At 50.8% G+C, this 26626-nt stretch overlaps 1 protein-coding gene and 1 long non-coding RNA gene across 7 annotated transcripts in view; one reads left to right on the top strand and one right to left on the bottom strand.

Moving 5' to 3' along the window:
- Nucleotides 1-17744, top strand: part of PTPRH (protein tyrosine phosphatase receptor type H) — a 687535-nt gene extending 669791 nt beyond the window's left edge. For all 6 annotated transcript variants that reach the window (XM_069638112.1, XM_069638104.1, XM_069638130.1 and 3 more), the window contains 2 exons: nt 14479-14614; nt 14932-17744. In XM_069638112.1, the coding sequence (XP_069494213.1) occupies nt 14479-14614; nt 14932-15090 (295 nt within the window). In that variant the 3' untranslated portion in view covers nt 15091-17744. The remainder of the gene's footprint in view (nt 1-14478; nt 14615-14931) is intronic.
- A 155-nt stretch (nt 17745-17899) lies between these two features.
- Nucleotides 17900-18840, bottom strand: LOC138527106 (uncharacterized). The gene is made up of 2 exons (XR_011283814.1): nt 18625-18840; nt 17900-18448 (listed from the first exon to the last, which is right to left on the bottom strand). It is a non-coding gene; the product is annotated as an uncharacterized lncRNA (long non-coding RNA).
- Between the last annotated feature and the right edge of the window lie 7786 nt (nt 18841-26626).

Below are 26626 nucleotides of genomic sequence, written 5' to 3'. Positions count from 1 at the left end.
AGTTCTCTTCAGCAGGCCTCAAAATCATTTGCAGACTATTCACAGCCGGGCTGAGCTGTTGATTCTGGCCTGAAACCCTGCGCCAGAAAGATCCAGAAGCAGTGCTGTACCCAGAGAAAGCAGAGACACCCAGAAAGCAGACCAGAGATCCAGAGAACCACAGGCCGCTGTATCCGGGGAGCTGACCCAGACACTGTGAGCAGAACTGGTGCATGACAGACCCAGCAGAGCGGAGCTGACCCAGGCGCTGCGCGCAGAGACCGTCCGTGGCGAGGGAACCGCAGCCAATCCTGACCCGATCCGTGGCGAGGTCCAGTCCTTTCAAAGCTAGGAGTGAGTACTTAGATCAGATTGTGACAGAAATAAGCTCTTAGTTAAAATAATTTAATCCAACTATTTTAATCTGATTAGAACTGTCTCCTAGAAATCGTGTCATCTGTCATTTTCAAAGCTGTCACCTGTCAATTTGAGTTACTTTAAATCCGAAAAACGACCTTTACAAAATCGTTCATATCTCTGGAACCGTTTGTCCTAGGAACTTGGTTTAACTTTCCTCTGAAAGCTTAGAATCTCAGCTTTCCAATAAACCTAGATTCACGCACTTGCAAATTTTGCCACGATTTGCGATTTGGCCTGATTTCTTTACCTGTAAAAAGATAGCAGCTTTTTGCTTTCCTTTGCTAAAAATTCGTTTGCCTCTTAATAACCATCCCTGAATCATTGCTAAAGTGAGCCTGAGCTCATCCCAAGTATCTCTCACTCACCCTGAACCTCCTAAAGGGAAATAAAATCATTGGCACATTTTCCCATCCATTGCCATCACATTTAAAAAGCATTTTGGGCCTGTGTTTCAAACTCCTACCTGTTTTCTCTAAGCTTGCTGGGGGGGAACTGAATTTCGTATTGTATTTGATTGCATTCCTGAGAACTGTGTGCTCCTCTTTCCATCTCCTTCCATTTCTTACATTGCATAGGGGAGGGGGGTGAATTGCCAGAGAAAAAGTGATTATCTTATCTTTTGCTAAAATCATATCAAGTATTTCTGTACTGCATGTTATTCCTCATTGCTTTTCCCTTGAAATCATAAAAGTATTTTTGCTACTTTATCCATCCTATACTAACTCCTCATTGATTGTAAAGAAGTGTGCTAGTGCCAGATTACCCATTGTTGATCAACATCATATTCTGAAGTGTGATATCAGTTATCAATTTATTTATAAAGTGTGATATATATTGTTTAAATTCTCAAATAAACCTTTTAATTTGCAAAACAAACCTACTTCTTGGCTCAGTGGGGTCAGGGGGATTCTAAGAGGGGGGTGTTATACAAGGGTGGTCATCCAGAGTACTGAACTAGACATAAAAATACATTAATAAGGGTTTTCCTCAGCATCCCAGACTAGGCATTGACTTGGCTGTAGTGTTGTTTGAATATCGCTTACACACCCATGTCTACCACCACCCCCACCCCCCAGCAGTGCAGGGGCAGCCTCCACCAGGGCCCCACTCATGTCCCCTATCACCCCCACCCCCCAGCCACCAGGGGCAGCCTCCACCAGGCCCCCACTCATGTCTACCACCACCCCCACCCCCCAGCCACCAGGGGCAGCCTCCACCAGGCCCCCACTCATGTCTACCACCACCCCCAGCCCCCAGGAGTGCAGGGGCAGCCTCCACCAGGCCCCCACTCATGTCTCCCACCACCCCCACCCCCCAGCAGTGCAGGGGCAGCCTCCACCAAGCCCCCACTCATGTCTCCCTGCACCCCCACCTCCAGCCACCAGGGGCAGCCTCCACCAGGCCCCCACTCATGTCTCCCACCACCCCCACCCCCCAGCAGTGCAGGGGCAGCCTCCACCAGGCCCCCACTCATGTCTACCACCACCCCTACCCCCCAGCCAAAAGGGGCAGCCTCCACCAGGCCCCCACCCATGTCTACCACCACCCCCACCCCCCAGCAGTGCAGGGGCAGCCTCCACCAGGCCCCCACTCATGTCTCCCTGCACCCCCACCCCCCAGCCACCAGGGGCAGCCTCCATCAGGCCCCCACCCATGTCTACCACCACCCCCACCCCCCAGCAGTGCAGGGGCAGCCTCCACCAGGCCCCCACTCATGTCTCCCACCACCCCCACCCCCCAGCCACCAGGGGCAGCCTCCACCAGGCCCCCACTCATGTCTCCCTGCACCCCCACCCCCAAGCCACCAGGGGCAGCCTCCACAAGGCCCCCACTCATGTCTACCACCACCCCCACTCCCCAGCAGTGCAGGGGCAGCCTCCACCAGGCCCCCACTCATGTCCCCTATCACCCCCACCCCCCAGCCACCAGGGGCAGCCTCCACCAGGCCCCCACTCATGTTTCCCACCACCCCCACCCCCCAGCAGTGCAGGGGCAGCCTCCACCAGGCCCCCACCCATGTTTCCCAGCCAACATGTCACCACAATGTAGATCCCTGGCCCTTATGGTCAGCCTCCAAATGGCAAACACCCACCCGAGTATTGCATCCACCCACTTAGAAATGGCAAAAACATGATAGAAGCCCAATTGCAAGTCTGGAAATGAACACATGTCCCTCACATACACCCAATGGGTGTCAGTGAATGTCAAAACCCATATCATGATATGCATGAAACCAATGAGATGATACTACACATTAAAGTTTGAAGAAAAAATATGTATTAAACGCAACATAAATTGAATCAAAAATAAAGAAACAATAATGGAATTTTTTTTTTTAAAAAAACAGCAGGTACGTGAAAAAATGCAAAACCACAAATCATAATGCAAAGGAAAGGTGTCCAAAGTCACAGTCCACAAAAGTTAATCCAATGGAAAATTAAAATCGAAAACCATTGCTCCATGGGGAAATCATAAAAAAAGTGAAAATCCAAAAGTCAACTATGTACAGATGAACAATCCAGGGTCCATGATCTCAACCGAATAAATGAAACCTATCTAATAACACTACCTAAAAAAATAAACTATATACAAAAATGTCGGCCATTGTCCAAAAGGTCCCAAAAAAATGCTAAACCAAAGGAAACCTAACACTAACTACAGAACTATTTACAAGGGCAGCGGGCTAGTCCGACGGCTCACTTCGGAATGTTCCGGGCCAGGGCATCATCGAACTCCTGCTCAATGTCCCGGAGGCGCTCCTCCTCCATGGCCCCGAGGGTCCGCAGGGCCGTCCACATGTTCCCCCCCAAACTCCCTGCGGATTGCCTCGAGGCACTCGGCACGCCTCAGGGCCCTCCGCATGGAGTTCTCCGCCCTGACCATCGTGAGCCGTGCCTCTTCCGCCCGCTGCCGCTCCGCATCTATGGCGTGGCCCAACCGCTGCCACACGGAAGACACTTCCCGTCTTGGGTCCTCCTGCCCTCCGGCCGATGCCTGCCCCTCCGATGTGGAAGGCCCCGAGCCATCATGGCTCCCACCACGTTGCTGCTGCTGCTGCGCCTCTGCGCATGCACTGCCTCCTGCTGCCTGCACATCCTCCGCTGGCTGGGGTGCAGTCGTTGATGTGGCCACCCCTGCTGGACGTCCGACTCCCGACTGTGGCAGGGATGCCTCCTCCACCAGCCTGACCGCACCGTCAGAGGCAGCTCCACAGGGCACCCAGGTGACTGATGGGTGGGAAGATGGCACGGAGGACGACTGGCGCATAGGGGGTTCAGTTGAGGAGGGGGTCGTAGCAAGCCCCATCAAACGGAGGAATCCGGCCTGGGTGACCTGTCCCAGTAGGCCGATGCGGTCAAAGAGCCATTCGAGATGACGTGCAGTCTCCTCATGAAAAGACTGCAGGTCACCTCGCATGGCCCGTTGACGCAATGCCACACCAGTCAGGACAGGCTCAACCCGGACCCGGATAGCCACGTCCGCAGGAAGAGGGAGGCCAGTTGTCGTGAGCTCATCCTCTGCCTGAAAACGGGTCTGGACGTAGGCATCCCTGCTGGTGCAAGATGATGCAGTGACCGGATCAGGGACAGGATTGCACACAGGCACCTCCGCGGCGACCTGTGCTGCCTCCTGTCCCTGGTCCTGCACTGCACCACTAGCACCAGTGGAATCCCCACCTCCAGACCCCGTCTCTGTTGCTTGCACGGCCTCCTCCTCCACCAAACCCCCCACCAACCTGGATGACTCCGTGCCATCTTCCCCCGTTGGGCCCTGTGGGGTCCCAGCTGCCCCTTCTGCTGCTGAGGAGTCCAACTCCGACCTCCGCCTCTTGGACCTCCCCCCGGCAGCTGCGGCCTGGGACGCGGCACCGGACTCCTCACTCCCCGACGAGATCACAACCTGGGAGGGGAGCCGGGCCTTGCGTCTCCGGCTGGTGGTGCGATCCCCGCCGCTGTGCTCCACAGCACCTTCTCCGCCCTCTTTATCAGTTGACGCTGCAGACAGGGAGAAATAAAACACAGGCATCAGGGCACTGTACAATGGACACATACACACATGACAGTTGCACATGAGTGGCATTGGCAAACCTCAGACATGGCATCACAATCGGCAACACACATGTCATTTCAACTTGCACACATGAGCCATACCACAGCCACATTGCAACTGCCAGCACCATCCATACACATACAACAGCATGAGCAGGCAAAGGTGAGCCAGACATCACATGCAACGCAGGGAGTGCACTACAGATGCACGCACACCACCACACTTGCATGCATGTGTACACCTCAGCCAACTGTCGCAGTGTTCCGATGGGCATCCATGTCACATCTGCCAATCAGGCTTTCACATCCCGCTGTCACATGCATCCATGTTGCATCACTGTTGCACCCTTGTCAAATACACACACATGCACATGTACACAGTGCTGATACATGCAGCTGAAAACAACATACATGCGTGACATCACGAACATGCCCACTTACATACACATTCATCCAAACATGTGTGCCCACGCAACTGCATTTGGCATGCAAGCCGACACACACAAGCACCATCCATGTCTCACACATGACAGCCCTCGCATGTGTTAGCCTCACGGTCCTGTACACCCCCACCCATACTCGGCCCCATACAAACAGATGTGCAACTGGCACACTACTGGCACATCACCACACGCACAGCTTACAATCATGATGCATGTACACTTACCGCTCGACTCCAGACGGGTCTGCCTCTCAAGGACCGAGACGTGGAGCGCTGGGGATATGCGTTCCAGGACCCTCATCTGATCTTCCGACAAGTGGCCCCGGCGCTCCTTAGCATCCGCTGCCTTCAAGAGGCGCCGGGCCTTGCTCAGGGTCCTGGACCTGAAATCCTCCCAGTGCTTCTTGACATGTTGGAAGTCGCGGACTGCCACCCCCTCCGCGTTGATGGCAGTCACGATGTCGGTCCAGATCCGAATCCGTCCTTCCATGTCGGCGCGCACCCTTCCGTAGAGGGCATCATACTGCCCCAGGACTTGCTCCACCAGGACACCAACTTCCCTGGCACTGAAGCTGGTGCCCCTCTGCCTCTCTGGCCGGGGGTAGTCAGTGCTGCCAGATGTTGCAGTGCCCGACATGACAACCCCAGAGGCAGGAGTGGGTGGGCAACTGGGTCCTGGGGCTGGGCTGTGGAGAGATGGAATCGCAGTCGGGAGTCTTCAGTTCCAGCAGGGGTGGTCACAGCAACAGCACCCCTGGCTGATGTGCAGGCAGCAAATGGCAGGGCACGTGGGCAGCAGGCAGTCAGGCAGCAGCAGATGGCAGGTGGGAGCGTGCTCGGGGCTCTGGGGGGCAGTAATTCGGCCTTGTGGGCAGGAGCGTGGTCTTCTGTGTGCTTACGCGTGGCCAGCTTAACACGGAGTGATTTGGCACTTGAAAATCCTGCACGTCTGCGTGTAAATCGAGGAAAGGCCCTTAGCGCGTATGCACGTCAGCACGCATATGCGATTTCATTGGATCAAAGGCCCTTAGCGCGTGAGCGCGTCTGTGACGTGACGCGCGCGGGTGTTTCCCTCATTACACGTGATGACAGAGCACACGTGGTAAAACTGCACGTCCGAGTGTCATCGCGTGTAATCGGAGGGAAGTGAGCGTACACGCGATTGGCCTGGGTACATGTACTTCGGGGTGCGCGGGAAGTTCCACACGCGATTAGCCTGGGTACGTGTGTTTCGGGGTGCGTGGGAAGTTTCACACGCGATTGTTGGAAATCCATGTGTGCTCTGTCATCACGTGTTATGAGGGAAACACCCGCGCGCGTCACGTCACAGACGCGCTCACGCGCTAAGGGCCTTTGGTCCAATGAAATCGCATATGCGTGCTGACGTGCATACGCGCTAAGGGCCTTTCCTCGATTTACACGCAGACGTGCAGGATTTTCACGTGCCAAATCACTCCGTATCAAGCTGGCCACGCGTAAGCACACGGAAGACCACGCTCCTGCCCACAAGGCCGAATTACTGCCCCCCAGAGCCCGAGCACGCTCCCACCTGCCATCTGCTGCTGCCTGACTGCCTGCTGCCCACGTGCCCTGCCATTTGCTGCCTGCACATCAGCCAGGGGTGCTGTTGCTGTGACCACCCCTGCTGGAACCGAAGACTCCCGACTGCGATTCCATCACTCCACAGCCCAGTCCCAGGACCCAGTTGCTCACCCACTCCTGCCTCTGGGGTTGTCATGTCGGGCACTGCAACATCTGGCACCACTGACAACCCCCGGCCAGAGAGGCAGAGGGGCACCAGCTTCAGTGCCAGGGAAGTTGGTGTCCTGGTGGAGCAAGTCCTGGGGCAGTATGATGCCCTCTATGGAGGGGTGCGCGTCAACAAGGAAGGACGGACTCGTATCTGGACCGACATCGTGACTGCCATCAGCGTGGAGGGGGTGGCAGTCCGAGACTTCCAACATGTCAAGAAGCGCTGGGAGGACTTCAGGTCCAGGACCCTGAGCAAGGCCCGGCGCCTCTTGAAGGCAGCGGATGCTAAGGGGCGCCGGGGCCACTTGTCGGAAGATCAGATGAGGGTCCTGGAACGCATATCCCCAGCGCTCCACGTCCAGGTCCTTGATAGGCAGACCCGTCTGGAGTCGAGCGGTAAGTGTACATGCATCATGATTGTAAGCTGTGCGTGTGGTGATGTGCCAGTAGTGTGCCGGTTGCACATCTGTTTGTATGGGGCCGAGTATGGGTGGGGGTGTACAGGACCGTGAGGCTAACACATGCGAGGGCTGTCATGTGTGAGACATGGATGGTGCTTGTGTGTGTCGGCTTGCATGCCAAATGCAGTTGCGTGGGCACACATGTTTGGATGAATGTGTATGTAAGTGGGCATGTTCGTGATGTCACGCATGTATGTTGTTTTCAGCTGCATGTATCAACACTGTGTACATGTGCATGTGTGTGTATTTGACAAGGGTGCAACAGTGATGCAACATGGATGCATGTGACTGCGGGATGTGGAAGCCTGATTGGCAGATGTGACATGGATGCCCATCGGAACACTGTGACAGTTGGCTGAGGTGTACACACGCATGCAAGTGTGGTGGTGTGCGTGCATGTGTAGTGCACTCCCTGTGTTGCATGTGATGTCTGGCTCACCTTTGCCTGCTCATGCTGTTGTATGTGTATGGATGGTGCTGGCAGTTGCAATGTGGCTGTGGTATGGCTCATGTGTGCAAGTTGAAATGACATGTGTGTTGCCGATTGTGATGCCATGTCTGAGGTTTGCCAATGCCTCTCATGTGCAACTGTCATGTGTGTATGTGTCCATTGTACAGTGCCCTGATGCCTGTGTTTTATTTCTCCCTGTCTGCAGCGTCAACTGATGAAGAGGGCGGAGAAGGTGCTGTGGAGCACAGCGGCGGGGATCGCACCGCCAGCCGGTGACGCAAGGCCCGGCTCCCCTCCCAGGTTGTGATCTCGTCAGGGAGTGAGGAGTCCGGTGCCGCGTCCCAGGCCGCAGCTGCTGGGGGGAGGTCCAAGAGGCGGAGGTCGGAGTTGGACTCCTCGGCAGCAGAAGGGGCAGTTGGGACCCCACAGGGCCCAACAGGGGAAGATGGCACGGAGTCATCCAGGTTGGTGGGGGGTTTGGTGGAGGAGGAGGCCGTGCAAGCAACAGAGACGGGGTCTGGAGGTGGGGATTCCACTGGTGCTAGTGGTGCAGTGCAGGACCAGGGACAGGAGGCAGCACAGGTCGCTGCAGAGGTGCCTGTGTGCAATCCTGTCCCTGATCCTGTCAATGCATCATCTTGCACCAGCAGGGATGCCTACGTCCAGACCCGTTTTCAGGCAGGGGATGAGCTCACGACAACTGGCCTTCCTCTGCCTGCGGACGTGGCTATCCGGGTCCGGGTTGAGCCTGTCCTGACTGGTGTGGCGTTGTGTCAACGGGCCATGCGAGGTGACCTGCAGTCTTTTCATGAGGAGACTGCACGTCATCTCGAATGGCTCGTTGACCGCGTCGGCCTACTGGGACAGGTCACCCAGGCCGGATTCCTCCGTTTGATGGGACTTGCTACGACCCCCTCCTCAACTGAACCCCCTATGCGCCAGTCGTCCTCCGTGCCATCTTCCCACCCATCAGTCACCTGGGTGCCCTGTGGAGCTGCCTCTGACGGTGCGGCCAGGCTGGTGGAGGAGGCATCCCTGCCACAGTTGGGAGTCCGACGTCCAGCAGGGGTGGCCACATCAACGACTGCACCCCAGCCAGCGGAGGATGTGCAGGCAGCAGGAGGCACTGCACGGGCAGAGGCGCAGCAGCAGCAACGTGGTGGGAGCCATGATGGCTCGGGGCCTTCCACATCGGAGGGGCAGGCATTGGCCGGAGGGCAGGAGGACCCAGGACAGGAAGTGTCTTCCGTGTGGCAGCGGTTGGGCCACGCCATAGATGCGGAGCGGCAGCGGGCGGAAGGGACACGGCTCACGATGGTCAGGGTGGAGAACTCCATGCGGAGGGCCCTGAGGCGTGCCGAGTGCCTCGAGGCAATCCGCAGGGAGTTTGGGGGGAACATGTGGACGGCCCTGCGGACCCTCGGGCCATGGAGGAGGAGCACCTCCGGGACATTGAGCAGAAGTTCGATGATGCCCTAGCCCGGAACATCCCGAAGTGAGCCGTCGGACTAGTCCGCTGCCCTTGTAAATAGTTCTGTAGTTAGTGTTAGGTTTCCTTTGGTTTAGCATTTTTTTTGGACCTTTTGGACAATGGCCGACATTTTTGTATATAGTTTATTTTTTTAGGTAGTGTTATTAGATAGGTTTCATTTATTCGGTTGGGATCATGGACCCTAGATTGTTCATCTGTACATAGTTGACTTTTGGATTTTCATTTTTTTTATGATTTCCCCATGGAGCAATGGTTTTCGATTTTAATTTTCCATTGGATTAACTTTTGTGGACTGTGACTTTGGACACCTTTCGTTTGCATTATGATTTGTGGTTTTGCATTTTTTCACGTACCTGCTGTTTTTTTTTTTTTTTAAATTTCCATTATTGTTTCTTTATTTTTGATTCAATTTATGTTGCGTTTAATACATATTTTTTCTTCAAACTTCAATGTGTAGTATCATCTCATTGGTTTCATGCATATCATGATATGGGTTTTGACATTCACTGACACTCATTGGGTGTATGTGAGGGACATGTGTTGATTGCCAGACTTGCAATTGGGCTTCTATCATGTTTTTTCCATTTCTAAGTGGGTGGATGCAATACTCGGGTGGGTGTTTGCCATTTGGAGGCTGACCATAAGGGCCAGGGATCTACATTGTGGTGACATGTTGGCTGGGAAACATGGGTGGGGGCCTGGTGGAGGCTGCCCCTGCACTGCTGGGGGGTGGGGGTGATAGGGGACATGAGTGGGGGCCTGGTGGAGGCTGCCCCTACACTGCTGGGGGGTGGGGGTGGTGGTAGACATGAGTGGGGGCCTGGTGGAGGCTGCCCCTGCACTGCTGGGGGGTGGGGGTGGTAGGAGACATGAGTGGGGGCCTGGTGGAGGCTGCCCCTGCACTGATGGGGGTTGGGGGTGGTGGGAGACATGAGTGGGGGCCTGGTGGAGGCTGCCCCTGGTGGCTGGGGGTGGGGGTGCAGGGAGACATGAGTGGGGGCCTGTTGGAGGCTGCCCCTGGTGGCTGGGGGTGGGGGTGGTGGGAGACATGAGTGGGGGCCTGGTGGGGGCTGCCCCTGCACTGCTGGGGGGTGGGGGTGGTGGTAGTGGTAGATATGAGTGGGGGCCTGGTGGAGGCTGCCCCTGCACTGCTGGGGGGTGGGGGTGGTGGGAGACATGAGTGGGGGCCTGGTGGAGGCTGCCCCTGCACTGCTGGGGGGTGGGGGTGGTGGTAGACATGAGTGGGGGCCTGGTGGAGACTGCCCCTGCACTGCTGGTGGGTGGGGGTGGTGGTAGACATGAGTGGGGGCCTGGTGGAGGGTGCCCCTGCACTGCTGGGGGGTGGGGGTGCAGGGGGACATGAGTGGGGGCCTGGTGGAGGCTGCCCCTGCACTGCTGGGGCGTGGGGGTGGTGGGAGACATGAGTGGGGGCCTGGTGGAGGCTGCCCCTGGTGGCTGGGGGGTGGGGGTGCAGGGAGACATGAGTGGGGGCCTGGTGGAGGCTGCCCCTGGTGGCTGGGGGTTGGGGGTGCAGGGAGACATGTGTTGGTGATCAGTAGTGCAAGGTGACATGTGGGTTGGCTGGGGGGCATGGCCATGGTGGATGGGTTGCCTGTGGGACATGAGCAGGGGTGCAGGGTAGTCCCCTGTGGTGTGGGCTGCCTGCAGGGGCCGTGGAGGGTGTAGAGGGAACACCTGGGAGGACCCACATGGCCAAATCACGTGTAGCATTCCCCGGCACCACTTAAATACACGTACCCTGCTGAAATCACGTGTGAATCTTCCCACGCACCTCGGAATACACGTACCCAGGCCAATCGCGTGTGGAATTTCCCGCGCATCCCGAAGTACACGTACCCAGGCCAATCGCGTGTGGAACTTCCCGTGCACCCCGAAGTACACGTACCCAGGCCAATCGCGTGTGGAACTTCCCGCACACCCCGAAACACACGTACCCGGGCCAATCGTGTGTGGAACTTCCCGCGCACCCCGAAACACACGTACCCAGGCTAATCGCGTGTGGAACTTCCCGCGCACCCCGTAGTACACGTACCCAGGGTAATCGCGTGTGGGACTTCCCGCGCATCCCGAAGTACACGTACCCAGGCCAATCGCGTGTGGAACTTCCCGCGCACCCCGAAGTACACGTACCCAGGCAAATCACGTGTGGGACTTCCCGCGCACCCCGAAGTACACGTACCCAGGCCAATCGCGTGTGGGACTTCCCGCGCACCCAGGTACACACGCACACGCTATTTTTCACACAGCGGGTGTCCGTGTTTGTCGGTACCCCTTTGCACCTCATTTGTCCTAGAGGGCCACTGTATGGACCATTCATCATGGCTGTATATGGTTGCTTTTTGTTATCGCACATTTTGGCGCACATTTTTTTCAGGCGCAGGGACGCTACCGCCTGCTTTCTTGTGGCGTACTTGTTTGGCCCTGTGCGCGTCTTTGACCGTGCGCTGGTTTGCCCTATTCGATTCCATGAATACGGGTTGTAGGCGAGCGTGTGGGCGTTCCGCGCACTTGCCTCCTGTACTTCCCCCGTGACGCCCATATTTTCACGCGTTGTTCCCCATTCCGAGTGTTACGCCCCGTGTTCCACCTACTTTTGTGATGTGCGCCACGCTATGTGCGATTTCGCAGTGGCCGTGGCGCACGCTGTTGGATGATCTGTGCACCGGCGTTCGCGCCACACATTTTTAGCGCACATCCAATGTTTTTCTCGCGCACGGACTTCCATGAATCGCTGTGCGCTGGTTTCCCTGCGATTTTCGCACTTGCACTGCGATTTTCGCACTTTTCCTGCGATTCGCACGTTTTGGCACCTCTGCGCGTGAATTTTCGGCGCACGTTATTTCCATGAATCGACCCCTTTATTGGTAACCGCGACCTTCTCCAAGGTTTGGCTTGACTTTGCCAGATTTCTCTCCCTAATAGAGAAGGCTGGTATCTTAAAGCTTTCCTGAACGTATATAGTGAACTTTTCATTTTCAGCCATCAAAGTGCAGCTATCCTTAGCGACAAGCATTTTCGCTCTACCCATTTTTGCTGATATTATTTGAAAGGGAGGGTATGAAGTCCTTTGAACCCCGATGTACTAATGTCTGCAATGATTCTTTAAGAGTAGCGGGGCTACATCTCTGCTCCAGCAAACACAAACTGCCGCCTAGGTGAACAATAAAGAAAAATAGTGGGATTCAAGTCAGAGTGTATGGTAGCACCCTTAGTTTTATTCAGGTGATATCAGTTGAAACATATGATGTATTTTTTTATTACAAAAATCCTTCAGAGTACTCTTTGAATTCCATTCATTCAGAGTTTATATATTTGTTTTCCCAATTGGCTCTTGGTGCTGTTTGAAATTGTCCTCATTCAGAAATCCTATAGTTGTCTTCCAAATTAAATATTGGTGCTGTCTGAATTGTCTTCATTCAGAATTGTTTCTGTTATCCTTCTCAGTTGTTGGTACATCAGTGTCCTACATCGGTACATTCATTTCCTCTACGCGGGTTTCGCCACTGCCATTCAGTGGCTCCTCAGGAGAAATAGTCTCCACTGTGTAGTCGATGGTGCTTGTAAATTTACCAAGCTACATTATTATCTGTTGATGTAATGCAATATATATGCATGAGTGTCATGTATAGCTGTTGTATATAGTCAGCTAATTAATGGTCTTCTTTGAAACAAACTCACCCACTGGAGTTCTTGATGATGAATAGTGTTGATTAAATGGCTGCGATGCTTGGTTGTTTCACCTGTAAAGAAATGTAGATATCAGTCTAAGCCCGCTGCTTGTCGTCTACTTTCTGCTTCACAAGCAGAGCCTGGTTGAACGTCTTGACTGCCGACACCTATATTGTTTCTCAGATATCCACATGTTAGCCTTGGTAGCCATTTCTAGGCTTTCAGCCGCTCTATGTCAAACTAACTGTGCCCCTCTCTCTTTTGTTATTTAAAGTAGATGGACCCCTCACTGGACCTAGTTTGCATATCAGTCTGGTCCCACCCACTACGGCAGTCCAACACTGAAATGCTAGGCAACTCTCTTCCGAACAGGATTACGAACAGCAACCGCAGGCACGTGTTTCGGCCTACCATTCTTCCATTAAAACCATCACAGGTCAATCGGAGTCTACTCAGACTTCCCTGGCGATCCATCCAGTATAAACCGTAGCGTGTAAACCATCCAAGGCGTGGGAACACCCATGCTCCTGATCTCGGTAATGTAGACATTTAAAATGAACAGCAAGCAAGGTCCCCCTTCAGAGGTAAATGATGTACATTGTTGCAGCCCCCTCCATAACCAGATGTATCATTAGGCAGATGTCAGACCTCCTTTGTGGTGCCCTCTTGCCTATGGGAGTGCATGTATAAAAAAGGTGCGGGACCCAAGATTATGTAAAGTATCAATTGGCCAGTTCTCCTTCAAGATTATTATACCAGTTTCTTTCTGTTAATTAAAAGAGATAACTTGTCTATTAAATGAACTATGTTTTCCTCCAGTAGGGGAGGGACATCCTGCTAGCGTGCGCAGGTTGTGTCGCACCCCATTTAAGAATCTTCTGAATCTTTGCTTAAGAATCTTTCCCTTCAGACTAATTGGTCAGACTTGAATCAGGGGTTTGCTACTGTCCCTGGTGGTAGTGTCATCTGAAGGGTAACTAGTAACTGGTTGCGCCCTTCTGAAAGACAGTAGAGGGTTCCTTGGTGTTAGAGGTAAACATGTCTCCCCTCACTGCATTTTGGCACCTTTTGGAGTGTTAAATCAGCCAGTTGTTATGGAATACAAATTACCCATCGTCCAACGGTAATATGAGGAGGAAACATGACACTCAGAAACATAGGGAATGCTTTTGCTATTTGTATTTGTTTGGCATTTATTAGTAAACATGAATAGTAAATTTGAAGCTCTGAGAGGGGCAAACCACCACTGTTGATGGGGAGCTGCAGTAATGCAAAAAATATAAATGGAAACATGGGAAAAGGTGATTGATTTTTTTCTTTCACATTTTTATTTTTGTTTAAACAATTTCACAATTATTTTAAAGAATTATAAAAAATACAAAACTCTTAGTAGCTTTTTGAATTGATGAATTAGTTTAAAAAGTTGTGTCTTTTTTTCCCAAAAGGTTAAAATCAGTCAAAAAAGGTTGTGTAAAATGTTTTAAACTATTGCAATGTGCTGGTAAAAAAAAAAAAACTTTGGAAGGAGGCTTTACATAGTTGGACATTTTGTGGGCCTTTCTTCAGAATCTTATAAAAAGTTGGAATTGGAATCACCCATATCAGAGACACAGTGATACAAAGTGTTAATCACGAAAATGCTTTTCATGAGAGGTTAATTCGTATAGAAGAAATGTCAGTAAATGAAAGTAACCGCAGGTCCTCTTTGTTTTCTCCTTCCTCGCCACTCTCGCAACCCACAGTGCCGGGGTGGGCCGCACGGGCACTTTGATCGCTCTGGATACCCTGATGCAGCAGGTGGAGAATGAGAAGCAAGTTGGAGTGTTCAGCTTCATAAAGAAGATGAGGATGAATCGTCCCTTCATGGTGCAGACGGAGGTGAGCGGGGCTCGTGGTAGTCCCCCCGGGCATCGTCTTTATAGAATGGCACGGGTTGGCATTGGAGAGAGAGGCACAGCTGCCTTAAGCCAGTGGAGGGTGGATGTGGGCACCACACTGTGATGTGTTAGGAGCTGAAGAACAAAGAGTTCCTGGAGCCAATCTCCTCCATTTTCATATTAGTCGGATGGGGTGTGAATATCATTCTAGCCATTGACTTTGGGTGCCCATCTGACCTCATAGTGCAGAGGGATGTTTCATTTAATTGTGTGGAAGTAACCCTTTGTTTATTTCTGCTTTCTTCCCTCTTCCCCTAGTCCCAGTATGTCTTCCTCAATCACTGCATCAAGGATGTGATTGAAAGCCCTTTGGCCGAGACGGAGAACATCTATGAGAACCAGTTCGGCAGCGACCTGATCTATGAGAATATCGGCGCTGTCAATCATTATGGGAATGCAAATGGAAGACTGGCTTAGGATGAAGCAAAGATTGGAGCAGCTGAAACTGTACTAAACACACGGATTTCGTTGGTCCTCAGGACTCCCCAACCTGCATTCCTCTTATAAAATACATACGGTACTTCGCCCCAACGGGTCTGTCAATGTGTTGGAAGATCCTGGATACCCAGACATCTTAGTCCTCGCCTGAAACAAAGATCACCTCGGATTCAGCATCTGTGACGCCTGACTATCTCGCATCCAACAGAGGCCGCCTGCTCGCCTCTTCCAGAAAATGACCTAAGCCTGAAATTGCACTGAACTGAATGCAGGTCCCTCAGAATCCCTGAAGGACCGGAAACACCTGAAGCTCTGCCTTTCCTGACTGGTGCAGGGCGCCAGATCAGTGACGCTTCTTCCCCTCCTCCAATGAGCATCTGAGCTCAGCTTGCACTGTCCATCCTGTAGAAGGGGCATGTGTCATGACATTCCCCCTCCCTGCCTTCTTCTCAACAATGTTATCTCCACTCTCCTAACCCAATGTGCAGCCCAGCCTTTGTCTTATCATCTACTGGAAATATTAGGAGGCTTGGATCTTCTTCCTATCGCTGACAACACACAGGGGCATTGTTATTGATGTCACATTGCTCCCTCTAATGGCCAGTGCTACTGCAGTACTACTCTTTGTGCATTCATCGTTTGTCATTGTTACTTTTTTGTTTGCCAAGGTTGCTGCCACGTTGTCCAAAGATGCTGTCACATTACTACTGTCTGATATCACATCGACTATCACTGTCAAAGTGACTGCTGTTGCTGTCTTTTTGAAAATTGTTGCTGTCGCATAGACAGTGTCAATTGTTGACATTCCATTGAGCTTTGTGATGTCACACTTAAATGGCCTCGTAAGCTTTGTCGAGACTACATTGGCCTAAACTGCTGTCACATGGGCCGCTGTTTCTAACAGCGTAGTCATTTTTGACAAAATATCTTCAATAGGGCAGATGCCTCAGTCCATGTTTCTATTTCACCTCTCAGCCTCTGCTCTAATGTTCTTTGTTGACAGCAATGATGTAAGCGCGTTTCCATAAAATGGAAGGAACAGCACATTTCAAGTGCTCTTTTTGCACCCATGCAAAATCCATGACCTGTCTGCCCCTCCGTGCCTGATCTGAGTGGGCTTCCCAAAGACTGGAGGTGCCGTTCCGGGAGTCTCAGTGGGCCTGAAGTAGTTCAGATAAGTGGTTAGGAAGCCACCACCTGATGCTGTCCTCTCACCAGCCATTATGTTAGTGCACACCACCATTTACATGCTTATCTTCAGAAGGAGCAATTGTTGTGCTTAAGGGTTTTCATTTTCAGGTATTAGCGAAGGGAGCCTTGGGAGTTTTCAAAGAACACCTAAATGGTATCCAACGTCTAAAAATCACTTTACGGGATATGTTGATAAATCTGATCATGTCTTGCAGGATAAATCACAAATCACTCTGCAGATTGTATATCACAGACCTCTGAGTGCCATATTGACATTGCTGTATCTTTACAAGGCCTGAATGATGAAGGGATGCTCTTGCATGTAGACTGCTAGAAACCACCACAACACTTATGATAGTGGGGGGAGCCCAGGCTAAGTAAATTGTGGGCCGGCAGCTGGGCACTCACCTGAATCCCTGTTAGGTCATTAACGATTGCTATCAGTCAGCTATCAGTTAATGCTGGTGACATCTGCCCACTGAATGGTAAAAGCTATCATTGGTAAAGCCAATAGGTTTTGGCTGTCGTATGTCAACACATTTTGGGCCATGACCAAAAAACAGCGATGTGGTTCACACCACTACAAGTGATAACGGCCATTAACATTCTTATCACAAAGCAGGCACACATTTCAAACATAAAAAGTTGAACAAAAAAGTTGAACAAAGCCAACAATGTTCTTGGGCATCCAGGATAGCTGCCATTAAATTGGAAACGGAGACCGCCAATTGAACGAATCTACATGTCAAATGTTAATCTTTCAGCAGATCATGTCCGAAACACACAAAAGTAGGGACTAATAACCCATCAGTATCTATACACGCCGTCTTTGCTACACTGGGTTGCTGTGCGACGTCTTTGAGCCGAATCAGTCCATTTTTTCAGGATGTCCACAGTGAATAAGTCTATGCTGATGAAGAATGATGTTATGGTGCATTTCAAATCAGAAGGGAACACCTTTAGGAAAGCTCTCATTTTAGGACAGCATCAATCACCCGGAGGACATTGGGCCTCATTTTGAGTTGGGCGGTATTGCGGCGGTAAATCCACCAAGATACCACCAAACAGATTTACTGTTATCGCCACTTGGCCCGGCGGAATTACAGCCAGATTACAAGTGGTGGTGATGGCGGTGTTAGTCCTCATTTATGGAGTCCATAGGACTCCATGGGCATTGAGGGTGAATTACCGTAGGCTCTAATTCCGCAGATTTTTTTTTTGGGGTGAATAAGTGCAATTTGCTGGAGGTTTTTCCTCTACTATGCCTCCAAAACCATAGTTCGTGGTGCAGTAATGCAGCGTTAATGCAGTGGCAACTCCATTAGCACCATTTTCAGCCACACCGCCGAATCCATAATGATATTGGGCCTGTTCAAATGTCTGTATTGTGGCTAGGTTTTGTAAGCACTGTGTTGGTGTCGTGCCATCCACACAGAGACAGAAAGCAACATGAGCATTTGCCATTCCAGTTCAAGTATTACAACTTCCGGATCAGTAAAATGCCATGCAAGCCAATCTGGGCAAAAGCAAAAGCAGTGGGGATTATTTGCATATGTCCTGGTCGATCTGAAAGCCTAAGTAGATTTTGCATGCCTGGTGGGTGTACATATTCAAAGTTCCTTTTTGTGGGACTTGGATCAAAGTCCAAGTGAGATTTGATGTTTGTGTAGGTCATTTGCACAATGTGATGTAAAGATTTGACCAGGATCAAACAATTTGCTCAAGTGGAGAAGATGCAATCAGAACAATGGATCTCCTGGTTCTAGACTTGGCAACTTGACCCTATCTCTTGCTAATTAGTGAGCGCACTCAGTTCAGGTATGGAAAAGGAGGGGCTCCCGCTGTGGTATGCCTCATGCACGTTTTGCACCTGCTCTTCAGATAAATGATGTTCCACTGTGCTTGAAAAACATTCCCCTGGTGCCAGGGGTGGACTGGGAACCAAAGGAGGCCCAGGAAAAATATTCCAAGTGACCCCACATTTTGAGCAAGCCCAACCCTTTCCATATGAGAACATTTGAAAATAAAATATGTAAGCACACAAAAGAGGGCCTGATGCAGAGGCCTACCGGGAAATCTAGAGTTCTCTCGAGGCCAGTCCACCCCTGCCTGGTGCCCCTCTCTACCAAGGCAAGTGCACACTGGCCTCAATCAGGGGCGTTGCTAGGGGGGGGCTAAGGGGGCTATAGCCCCTGATCTTTTGGTTGTAGCCCCGGATAGAATCTCAGGAGCTACAGCCAAGAGACTAGCTAGCCCCCAGTCTCAACAGTTCTGACATCAGCTTAGCCCCGGGTCTTTGTCAGACCTAGCAACTCCCCTGGCCTCAATTACAAATCATGAGCATTGGTCCAGTCACGTTATGCACCAACATCTGCGCTAGGCTCAGATTTGTGGCAGTGTTGCTCCTAGATATTGCGATTACCGTGATGTACATTTGCACCTGGGCAATTCTCACTATGCCGCAAAATGTAGTGAATTGCTTATATATAAAAGCCCTCTATCTGCAGGGGAATGCTTCCCCTTTTCCTCTGGTGATGCTTTAAATCCACGCACATAGAATACATATGAAATAGGAATGTTTGTACATATTGCAATTTATTTTCTACAATGACTGTTTTTTCCTTCATAAGTGCCTTGAAATGCCTCGTGTGTTCGAATCATAGGAAGCAGTTTTGTACATATAATTAAGCCAAATGTGTTAATTTATTAAATCATGAATGAAGGACTGACTTCCATGCCTGAGTCTGAAATTCGTTGAAACTTTAGCACGCCATTGCCAATCCACACTCTTTGGGGATCCAGCCCATTTTTTCAAATGAAAGCTGAAAAGCAGGGTGTAATGCCTTTATGACCTCTTTTTGCACTCCAGTTCATTTTCTTGCCCTTCCAAGGCTTAGGTAGTGAAGCCATGAAGCTATGGGGCTCATTTTCATAAAAGATGTAATTTCACGTTTACACTTTAACGTAAGTGGCTACCCCCGCCACATTTTCGTCATTTTCACTACGAAGTACAAATGTGAAGGGCATAAGGCAGTGTGCAAGAGTGCACCTCGCCCTTTGTCCTGCACATTTGCACTCCGCAATTCAAAGTGAGCTAATGCTGCCTGGCATGTTGGCATGTCAAGCAGTGTTTACTTTGGTTTGTGAATTTTGCTTCTCATCCTTGCAAGCCAAGCAGCGCTCACAAATGAAATTAAACCCTCCCCGACATGCAAGCATGTCGGGGAGGGTTTCATTTGGATTCTACACGCTTGGCAGGGAGCGGGTACAATGGATCCCTCTGGGGTCCGCTGGCATTACGCTGGTGCATAAAACAGGCGGACCTCATAGGGATCCCCAGCATCTGTGTTGGCATGAGAATCCAAGGCAACGCCGGTAATGCAAGCTGCATTCCACCCCTCCTCTCCGCCATACAAATGCTTCAAAATGAGCCGTGGCGTGGCTGGAAGGCGCTAAAGCCTTGCTCAAGACTTTCACACCTTTCAATCATGTTGCGGCTATTACACACGTGAGACCCTGTGCTTTCCTCCTCCATCTTGGAAGAGCACAATGCTTTACACCTGTGAGAGATATTCATGCAGGACTGACAACAATGGATTCCTATGGATCCCCCTCAGATTAGCACCTGCTAACGAGGAGGCGGATTCCATTGGAATACATTAATAAACTGCCACCTGAAAAGCTTGATTTACACGTGCGTGTACTTTTTCCACAAAGTGGTGATTTTGGGGGTCATTCCGAGTATGGAGGTAGCCATGCCGCTATTTGCGGCATGGCTACCCCATACCGGGTTCGGGTTCCCTGAATGGGGAAATACCGGGCCATTCCGACCTTGGAGGGCCCGGTATTTCCCCATTCAGGGAACCCGGACCCGGTCCATCCCCATTCCCATTTGAGCCCCCATAGGGTTCAATGGGAATAGGGAGCATGCTAACAACGGGCCCGTTAATGACGGGCCCGTTGTAAGCATGCTGGACCACTCGCGGGACCCGCTAAGGACGTCTGGTTTTACCAGCCGTCCTTAGCGGGTCCCGCGAGCCGACCTCGTAATGAGGCGGTAGGGGGTTAACGGGGATGCTCTACCTGCCCCGTTAACCCCCTACCGCCAGGGTTGTAATGACCCCCTTTGTCTTGTTTTACACTTCCCTTTTACAATACGCTTTGTAAATGTATAAAATTGCATGCAGGGAACCCCAAACATTGATGGTCCCTGGAATGCAATGACCTTCTTTGTGTCTCAACCAATCCCTCACTTCTCTAGAAAGACCACATGACAGTGCACCAAACCTTAACTACTGTTGGACCACAGCAAGGAGCAGCACACAGCACTAGAAACCCTTACCACCCAGGCATTAGAATATAGTAGCAACAATGAAAACGTGCAATATTGTAAATGCCCCCATTATCAGTTTGGATTGCATTTGAATATTTACTGCGTGGGCACATAGAACACACTCTGTTCGGTAAATACCCCATTTTTACCTCTGCACTACTTTTTAATAGGCAGTATTTTAAAGTAATAGGAGGTATATGAAATGGCTGATTTTGATACTGTTACCACCATACTTATGAGGTACTTTGGGCCTCATTACGACCCAGGCGGTAAGTTACCGCCTGGGTCGTACCCTTACCACCATGGTGTAAACTACGTTTACACCATGGTGGATGGCGGATTTACCGCCCCATTCCAAGGTGAGTGGGGCGGTAAATCCCCATTTTACCCTTCCCCATTCCCATTTTTGCCCCATAGGGCATAATGGGAGTGGGGAAGGCGCTAATTACGCCACCGTAAATTACGGTGGCGTAATTAGCACCATGGTCCCTTAGCGCCATGGATTTTAACGCCTGCAAAAAGCAGGCGTTAAAATCACCATGGCGCTAAGGGACCTTGTAATCAGGCGTTAAGGGTCGGCGCCGTTTACAGCGCCGTTAACCCCTTAACGCCTGACTCGTAATGAGGCCCTTTGTGTCCTAAGCGATACTCCACCTCTACTGTTAGACAACACCACAGGGACAGACTTAGCTTCGCTGCTCCTCACTTTGTGTTTGCTAACCACACTGTCACTGCTATTAGACCAGAGCCATGAGGATCACTGCTAGGAGTCTGGCTTGCAAACATCTTGGTTGTACATGGGCGTGATTGTCAAGGAGGCGGCTGCAAAATAGGACGTTGCCAAGCTCCTGCCGAGGTGCTCCACACACAGCAAGATCTGCAGAGCGGGCGCAAGCTGGACGGGCACAAGGGTATTCGCCTTCTGGTACCCCCATTTGCTTGGGGAAGGGCCTTCATTGGCTGTAGACATTGGCCCGGTTTACATACATTGTAACAGTGGGGGGCAGTTTTGAAATGATATTTGCACCAACTTGCCAGTGTAAAAATGACATTGAAATGAGGGACCAGTGTAGAAATGGCATTTGCACTTACTGACGAGTGAAAGAACCACATTTTTGCCCTTTTTGATCTGTGCAAATATTGCAGCTAAATTGCTAGTTGACCGTCATTGATTCCATGTATAAGATCCAGCCCATTATCTTTTACAAGTGCGAGAATCAACTCCTTCCCACTCTCTTTCCTAGCGCCATCATGCATATCATTCCGAGTCTGGCGGTAACCCTACAGCCGGATTGCAGCGGGATTCAAAATGAATTACCGGCACCTGACTTCCCTGTAACGCCAGGGGATTACAACCCCTGGGTGGTCCAGGAAGTCAGGCGCCGCCAATTTGTAAGTCCCCATTCCCATAGAGTCCGTTGGAACTCTATGGGAATGGGGACCATGGAAGCACCGGCACCGTTGTTAGCGGTGCCGGTGCTTCCGTGACGGCTAGCCTACTGTGGCTGCTGTGCCCTCAGTTGAGCACAGCGACTCCAGCAGGCAAACCCGTAGTGTGCCGGTCTGGAAACAACGGTGCCGGTAAGGGTGTGCCGGTCCGGAAACAACAGTGCCGGTAAACTTACCGGCACCGTTGTTTCTGGACTGGCACACTTGTAATGTGGCCCTAGACTGCAATTTAATTTCTTAACCCACTATATGAATGAAAGTCATTGGAAACAGAACATAATGTGAATAAAATATGGATGGACAAATTAACAAAAGGTAAGTAAATGTAAACCTAACTAAATAACACACAAGAAACTATAAAGACAAGCAGGGATAAACATACATGTCACTTCTCACATAGACAAACACAAGGGAAAGACCAGCAAGCAAAGCACATGGGAAAAACTATGAGTACATATTATTCCAACATCCGTCAATGCTGATCTTTTTAAAATCTTTGCCTTTTGTTGTTATCATGCGAATTGCTTCCAGAATCAAAAGGTCAAAAATAACATAAGAATAATTAACATCCATTGACATACATTGAATTAAATGAAAGTCTTCCTAAAAGTATATAAGAGCGAATCAAAGGTATATTAAGCTTGAAAATAAGTTTTAAACAACCCCACACTTGAGACCAACATGTATTTAAAAGAACATATGTTTAAAGGAACGTTGGGCCTACCTTGGAGAAATAGGAGAATAATATTAATATTTTGGGAGGGTTCCATGTCATTTCGACACCAGTAATTACTTCAAAGTAATTTACGTCGAACTAATTACTTCTAAATGTTACTTCGATTTATTTTTAAATTGGTGGGGTCCCCCCAGGCCACCATTCCTCTACTGTACAATAGAGCGAGAATGTCAGCACAAGATGGAGAGGGGGTACCTGAAGAAAGAGCTGAGCCTGAGGGCAATGCGGCACAGAATGCTTGGGGAATGGAGCAAGGAAAATGCATCCATATGTGGGGGTGAATGTGCCCGGAAGAACATGGAAACAGGCATAATGCATGCAACCTAGCAGGACAGGTAGACCAGGTCAACAACAATACACGCATCCACGTGCTGGACCAATGACTGCAATCTCAGCACCCGGGGAAATGCAGCAAATGGGGTGTGCATGGAAAGTTTGCCATGCACACAAAAATGCACACTGGTAAATCGAAATTAATATTCAACATTGTGCGCCCTTTAGGGCACATCACAGATGGCAGCGAGGACCACGTAACCATCTGCCAAAGATGATGTCAGCAGAGCACACACTCAGCTTCTGCAGACTCAGCCATCATGGACCTGACAGATAGTATAGCTGCTGACCTCCAGGCCAGATCAACATCATCCATTCCTCCAGTTCTAAAGATCATGAGTATCTTGCATTTCTGTGCCAGTGGACCTTTCCGGACCTCTGTGGGACGTGTAACTGGCATTCAGTGGCATCCTCACACACGTGCTGGATGCCACCATCGCACGCCTGGGGCGCACATCATATTCCCAACAGATGCCTCCACCACCAGCGCCATGAACAGCACATTTTACAGTGTCGCTGGCCTACCCAATGGGATAGTCGTAATTGATGGGAAACATGTAGCATTCATAACCCCTAAGGGCTGTGTGGGATGCAAACATGATATTCACTCACACATGTGCAAGCTCCCAGGATCCACATATGACGCCATGGCAATGCAGAACAGTAGTGTTCCACGAATGACCAGCAGGATGACGTGGCTGATGGGTAGAGGCTGACACAAAAGCAGGGCATAGCTTTACAGTACTCTCAATGGACATGCTACAAATCTACCCTAACTATTCTAATGGATCTCCCAGTGTACACACTGGTGATGCAGCCTATCCATGCAGACCATGGCTACTGACACCATTGCACAATCCACAAACAGCAGCAGACCGACACTACAATCAAGCACACACGAGGAAAACAGACTTGTCTTTGCATTGCTGAAGAACTGTTGGCACTGCCAGCACTCTTCCAGAGGCACTTCATGTCGGCTCCTGGAAAGGTGTGCAGAATCACTGTGGTGTTCTGTATCTTACCCAGCGCTGCAGTGCGTAGGGGTATGGCACTGCCAGTGGATGCAGACAGTGAAGATGGAACAGATGACAGAAGAGAGCCAGCAGATAGGCACTGATATGTGATTACTTCTAGATGTGTGTGATATGATATATATAGCGCCTATACACAATGTGTTTCAAAGTACTTCACGACAAGGGAGGGGGCAAGGGAAAAGACAAAACATTCTTACAGGCCGTGAACAACAAGAATATGAAAAATAACTATCATACATTTCTGATATTGCAAGTGCGAAGACACAGGTGGGAAGGAGATGGGAAACAGGTGACTACCGTACTAGGCCTGACGACATTTCTGGTAGAGCCGGAGAATTACAGATGGTGAGGGAGAGGGGAGGAGAAAGGAGGGAGAGGAACAAAACAAACGAATATCGTACTAGGCCTGACGACATTTCTGGTAGAGCAGGAGAATTACAGAAGGTGAGGGAGAGGGGAGGAGAAAGGAGGGAGAGGAACAAAACAAGCGACTATCGTACTAGGCCTGACGACATTTCAGAAAGAGCTGGAGGAGGAGCGGGGGTGGGGAACCAGAAAGAAGGGGGGAGGGGACAAACATTGTTACTATATCACTAGGTCCAGGGACAATTCAGATAGCGTAAGCACTTAGAAAAAAGTAAGAGGAGGAGGAGAGCGAGAGAAACGGGGGAGGAGAGGAGAACAGAGAATAAAACAGTGAAAAGAGCAGGGAGCAGGGGGAGAGCGAAAATCAGTTACAGAGGCCAGTGAAGTACATAATGTTGCAAGGGAAACAGAAATGTAGGCAAGGATTAACGGTGGCACGGGCACAGCATAGTTCAGAGGCAACTTGAGTGCGAGATCCAGGGAGGGTCCAGCATGAAAGTTGAGGGGGAGAAGCCCCAAGTGTCAATGTGTCAAAAAGTCAAATCCAAGAGATAGCAAAAGTCATTAAGGGGAATCCTTTGTGAATCAAGACAACTCCAGCAGTCAATGGGGGGAAAGGGGGAGAAGGGAAAAGAGGAGGGGTGGAGGCAGAAGAGATCAGGGAAAGGCAGAGAGGGGGGGAAGGACATCAAGGAGCCAGAGGGGGGGCAGATGAGAACATCAAGGGGGACCTGAGGGGGTGGGCAAATGGGAAAACATCAGTGTGGACCAAGGAGGTGGGGGGGGCACGTAGGAAACATCAGAGGGGAACCAGAGGGGGGTCAAATGGGAAACATCATGAGGTCAAGAGGGGAGGGGGGCACATTGGACACATTGCAGGGGTGTGGGGCACATGGGAGACATCGTAGGGGGGGTGGAGGCACATGGGAAACAGTGTGGCACAGAATGTAGCTCACACCTGGGACTTTTCCATCCCACAAATGATCCACATTCATCAGTAGCTGCACAAGGCAATAAGGCGTAGCCCACTTGCATGCGGGATCACACGACCACTAATCATGTGTGCCACTCAACGTTGCCATCCCATCCCAGGGAACCTTCCCCCTCCTCACCCCCCACCCCAGCAGGTATTGTGTGCTCAAATGCATTCCATGCGCCCTTGGGTTGCCACATACGAGAACAATCTGAAGTACACTGGACATGTGCACAAGGTATTACAATTTACTTCTTGTACTTGCACCCAACACATGTTGCATCACAGCAACGCCCTGGCCTGTGTCATTCTGTCCCAATTGGGGCTATGGGTCCATGCAGCAGACACGTTGCATCACGTGCCACACCCTGGCCTGTGTCATTCTGGCCCAACGGGGGCACTAGTTCAGTGCAGCACACATGTTTCCCACTTATGTGTGCAATGCCAATGTCCTTGTGGTCAGTTCACTGCCTGCTTGTTTTCTTTTCAGGTGGTTCATAGCACTCTGGGATACCCTCTCACGGTGGTGTGGGAGTGGAGCGGCTGCGTGTACTATGTAATACAATATATATAGCTGCATTCGCCAAAGGCAGCTTCGCGCTAATGGTTCAATCCAAGTAGGTAATGCAGGCGTATATCTAAAATCAATGGGTTTTGAAGGCGTGCCTACACATAAGATAACTACGTCTCGTGGCAGTGCATTCCACAGCGTGGCGGCTGCTAACGAAATTGCACGTCCGTCAGTTCTAACCCATGTGTTGCATGGAATCGCCAGAAGGCAGCGGTCCAGTCCAGAGAACGGAGAGACCAGGTAGGACCGTAAAGCTGAAATTGAACCCAAAGGTATTCAGCTCCAAGTCCATGTATGCCACGATGGACGACACAGAGAGATTTCAATTCAATGCATTTTGTCCACCGCCAGCAAGTGAAGGTTACGCAGGAAAGGTGTAGTATGCGAACCATAAGGTGAGCCAGTAGCCACCCGAGCCGCTGGACTGTGGAGTTTTCTGAAGGCGCTTGATGAGATACAGAGGCTGCATCCGATACAGCAAATTACAGTAATCCAGGTGGCACATTACCCATGGCCCAATGGCCCAACC

Source organism: Ambystoma mexicanum, chromosome 1q, assembly GCF_040938575.1.
Source record: "Ambystoma mexicanum isolate Mex_15411 chromosome 1q, UKY_AmexF1_1, whole genome shotgun sequence".
Taxonomy (NCBI): domain Eukaryota; kingdom Metazoa; phylum Chordata; class Amphibia; order Caudata; family Ambystomatidae; genus Ambystoma; species Ambystoma mexicanum.
The sequence above is the reverse complement of the archived record's forward strand: the minus strand, read 5'-3'. Positions and strand labels throughout refer to the sequence as shown.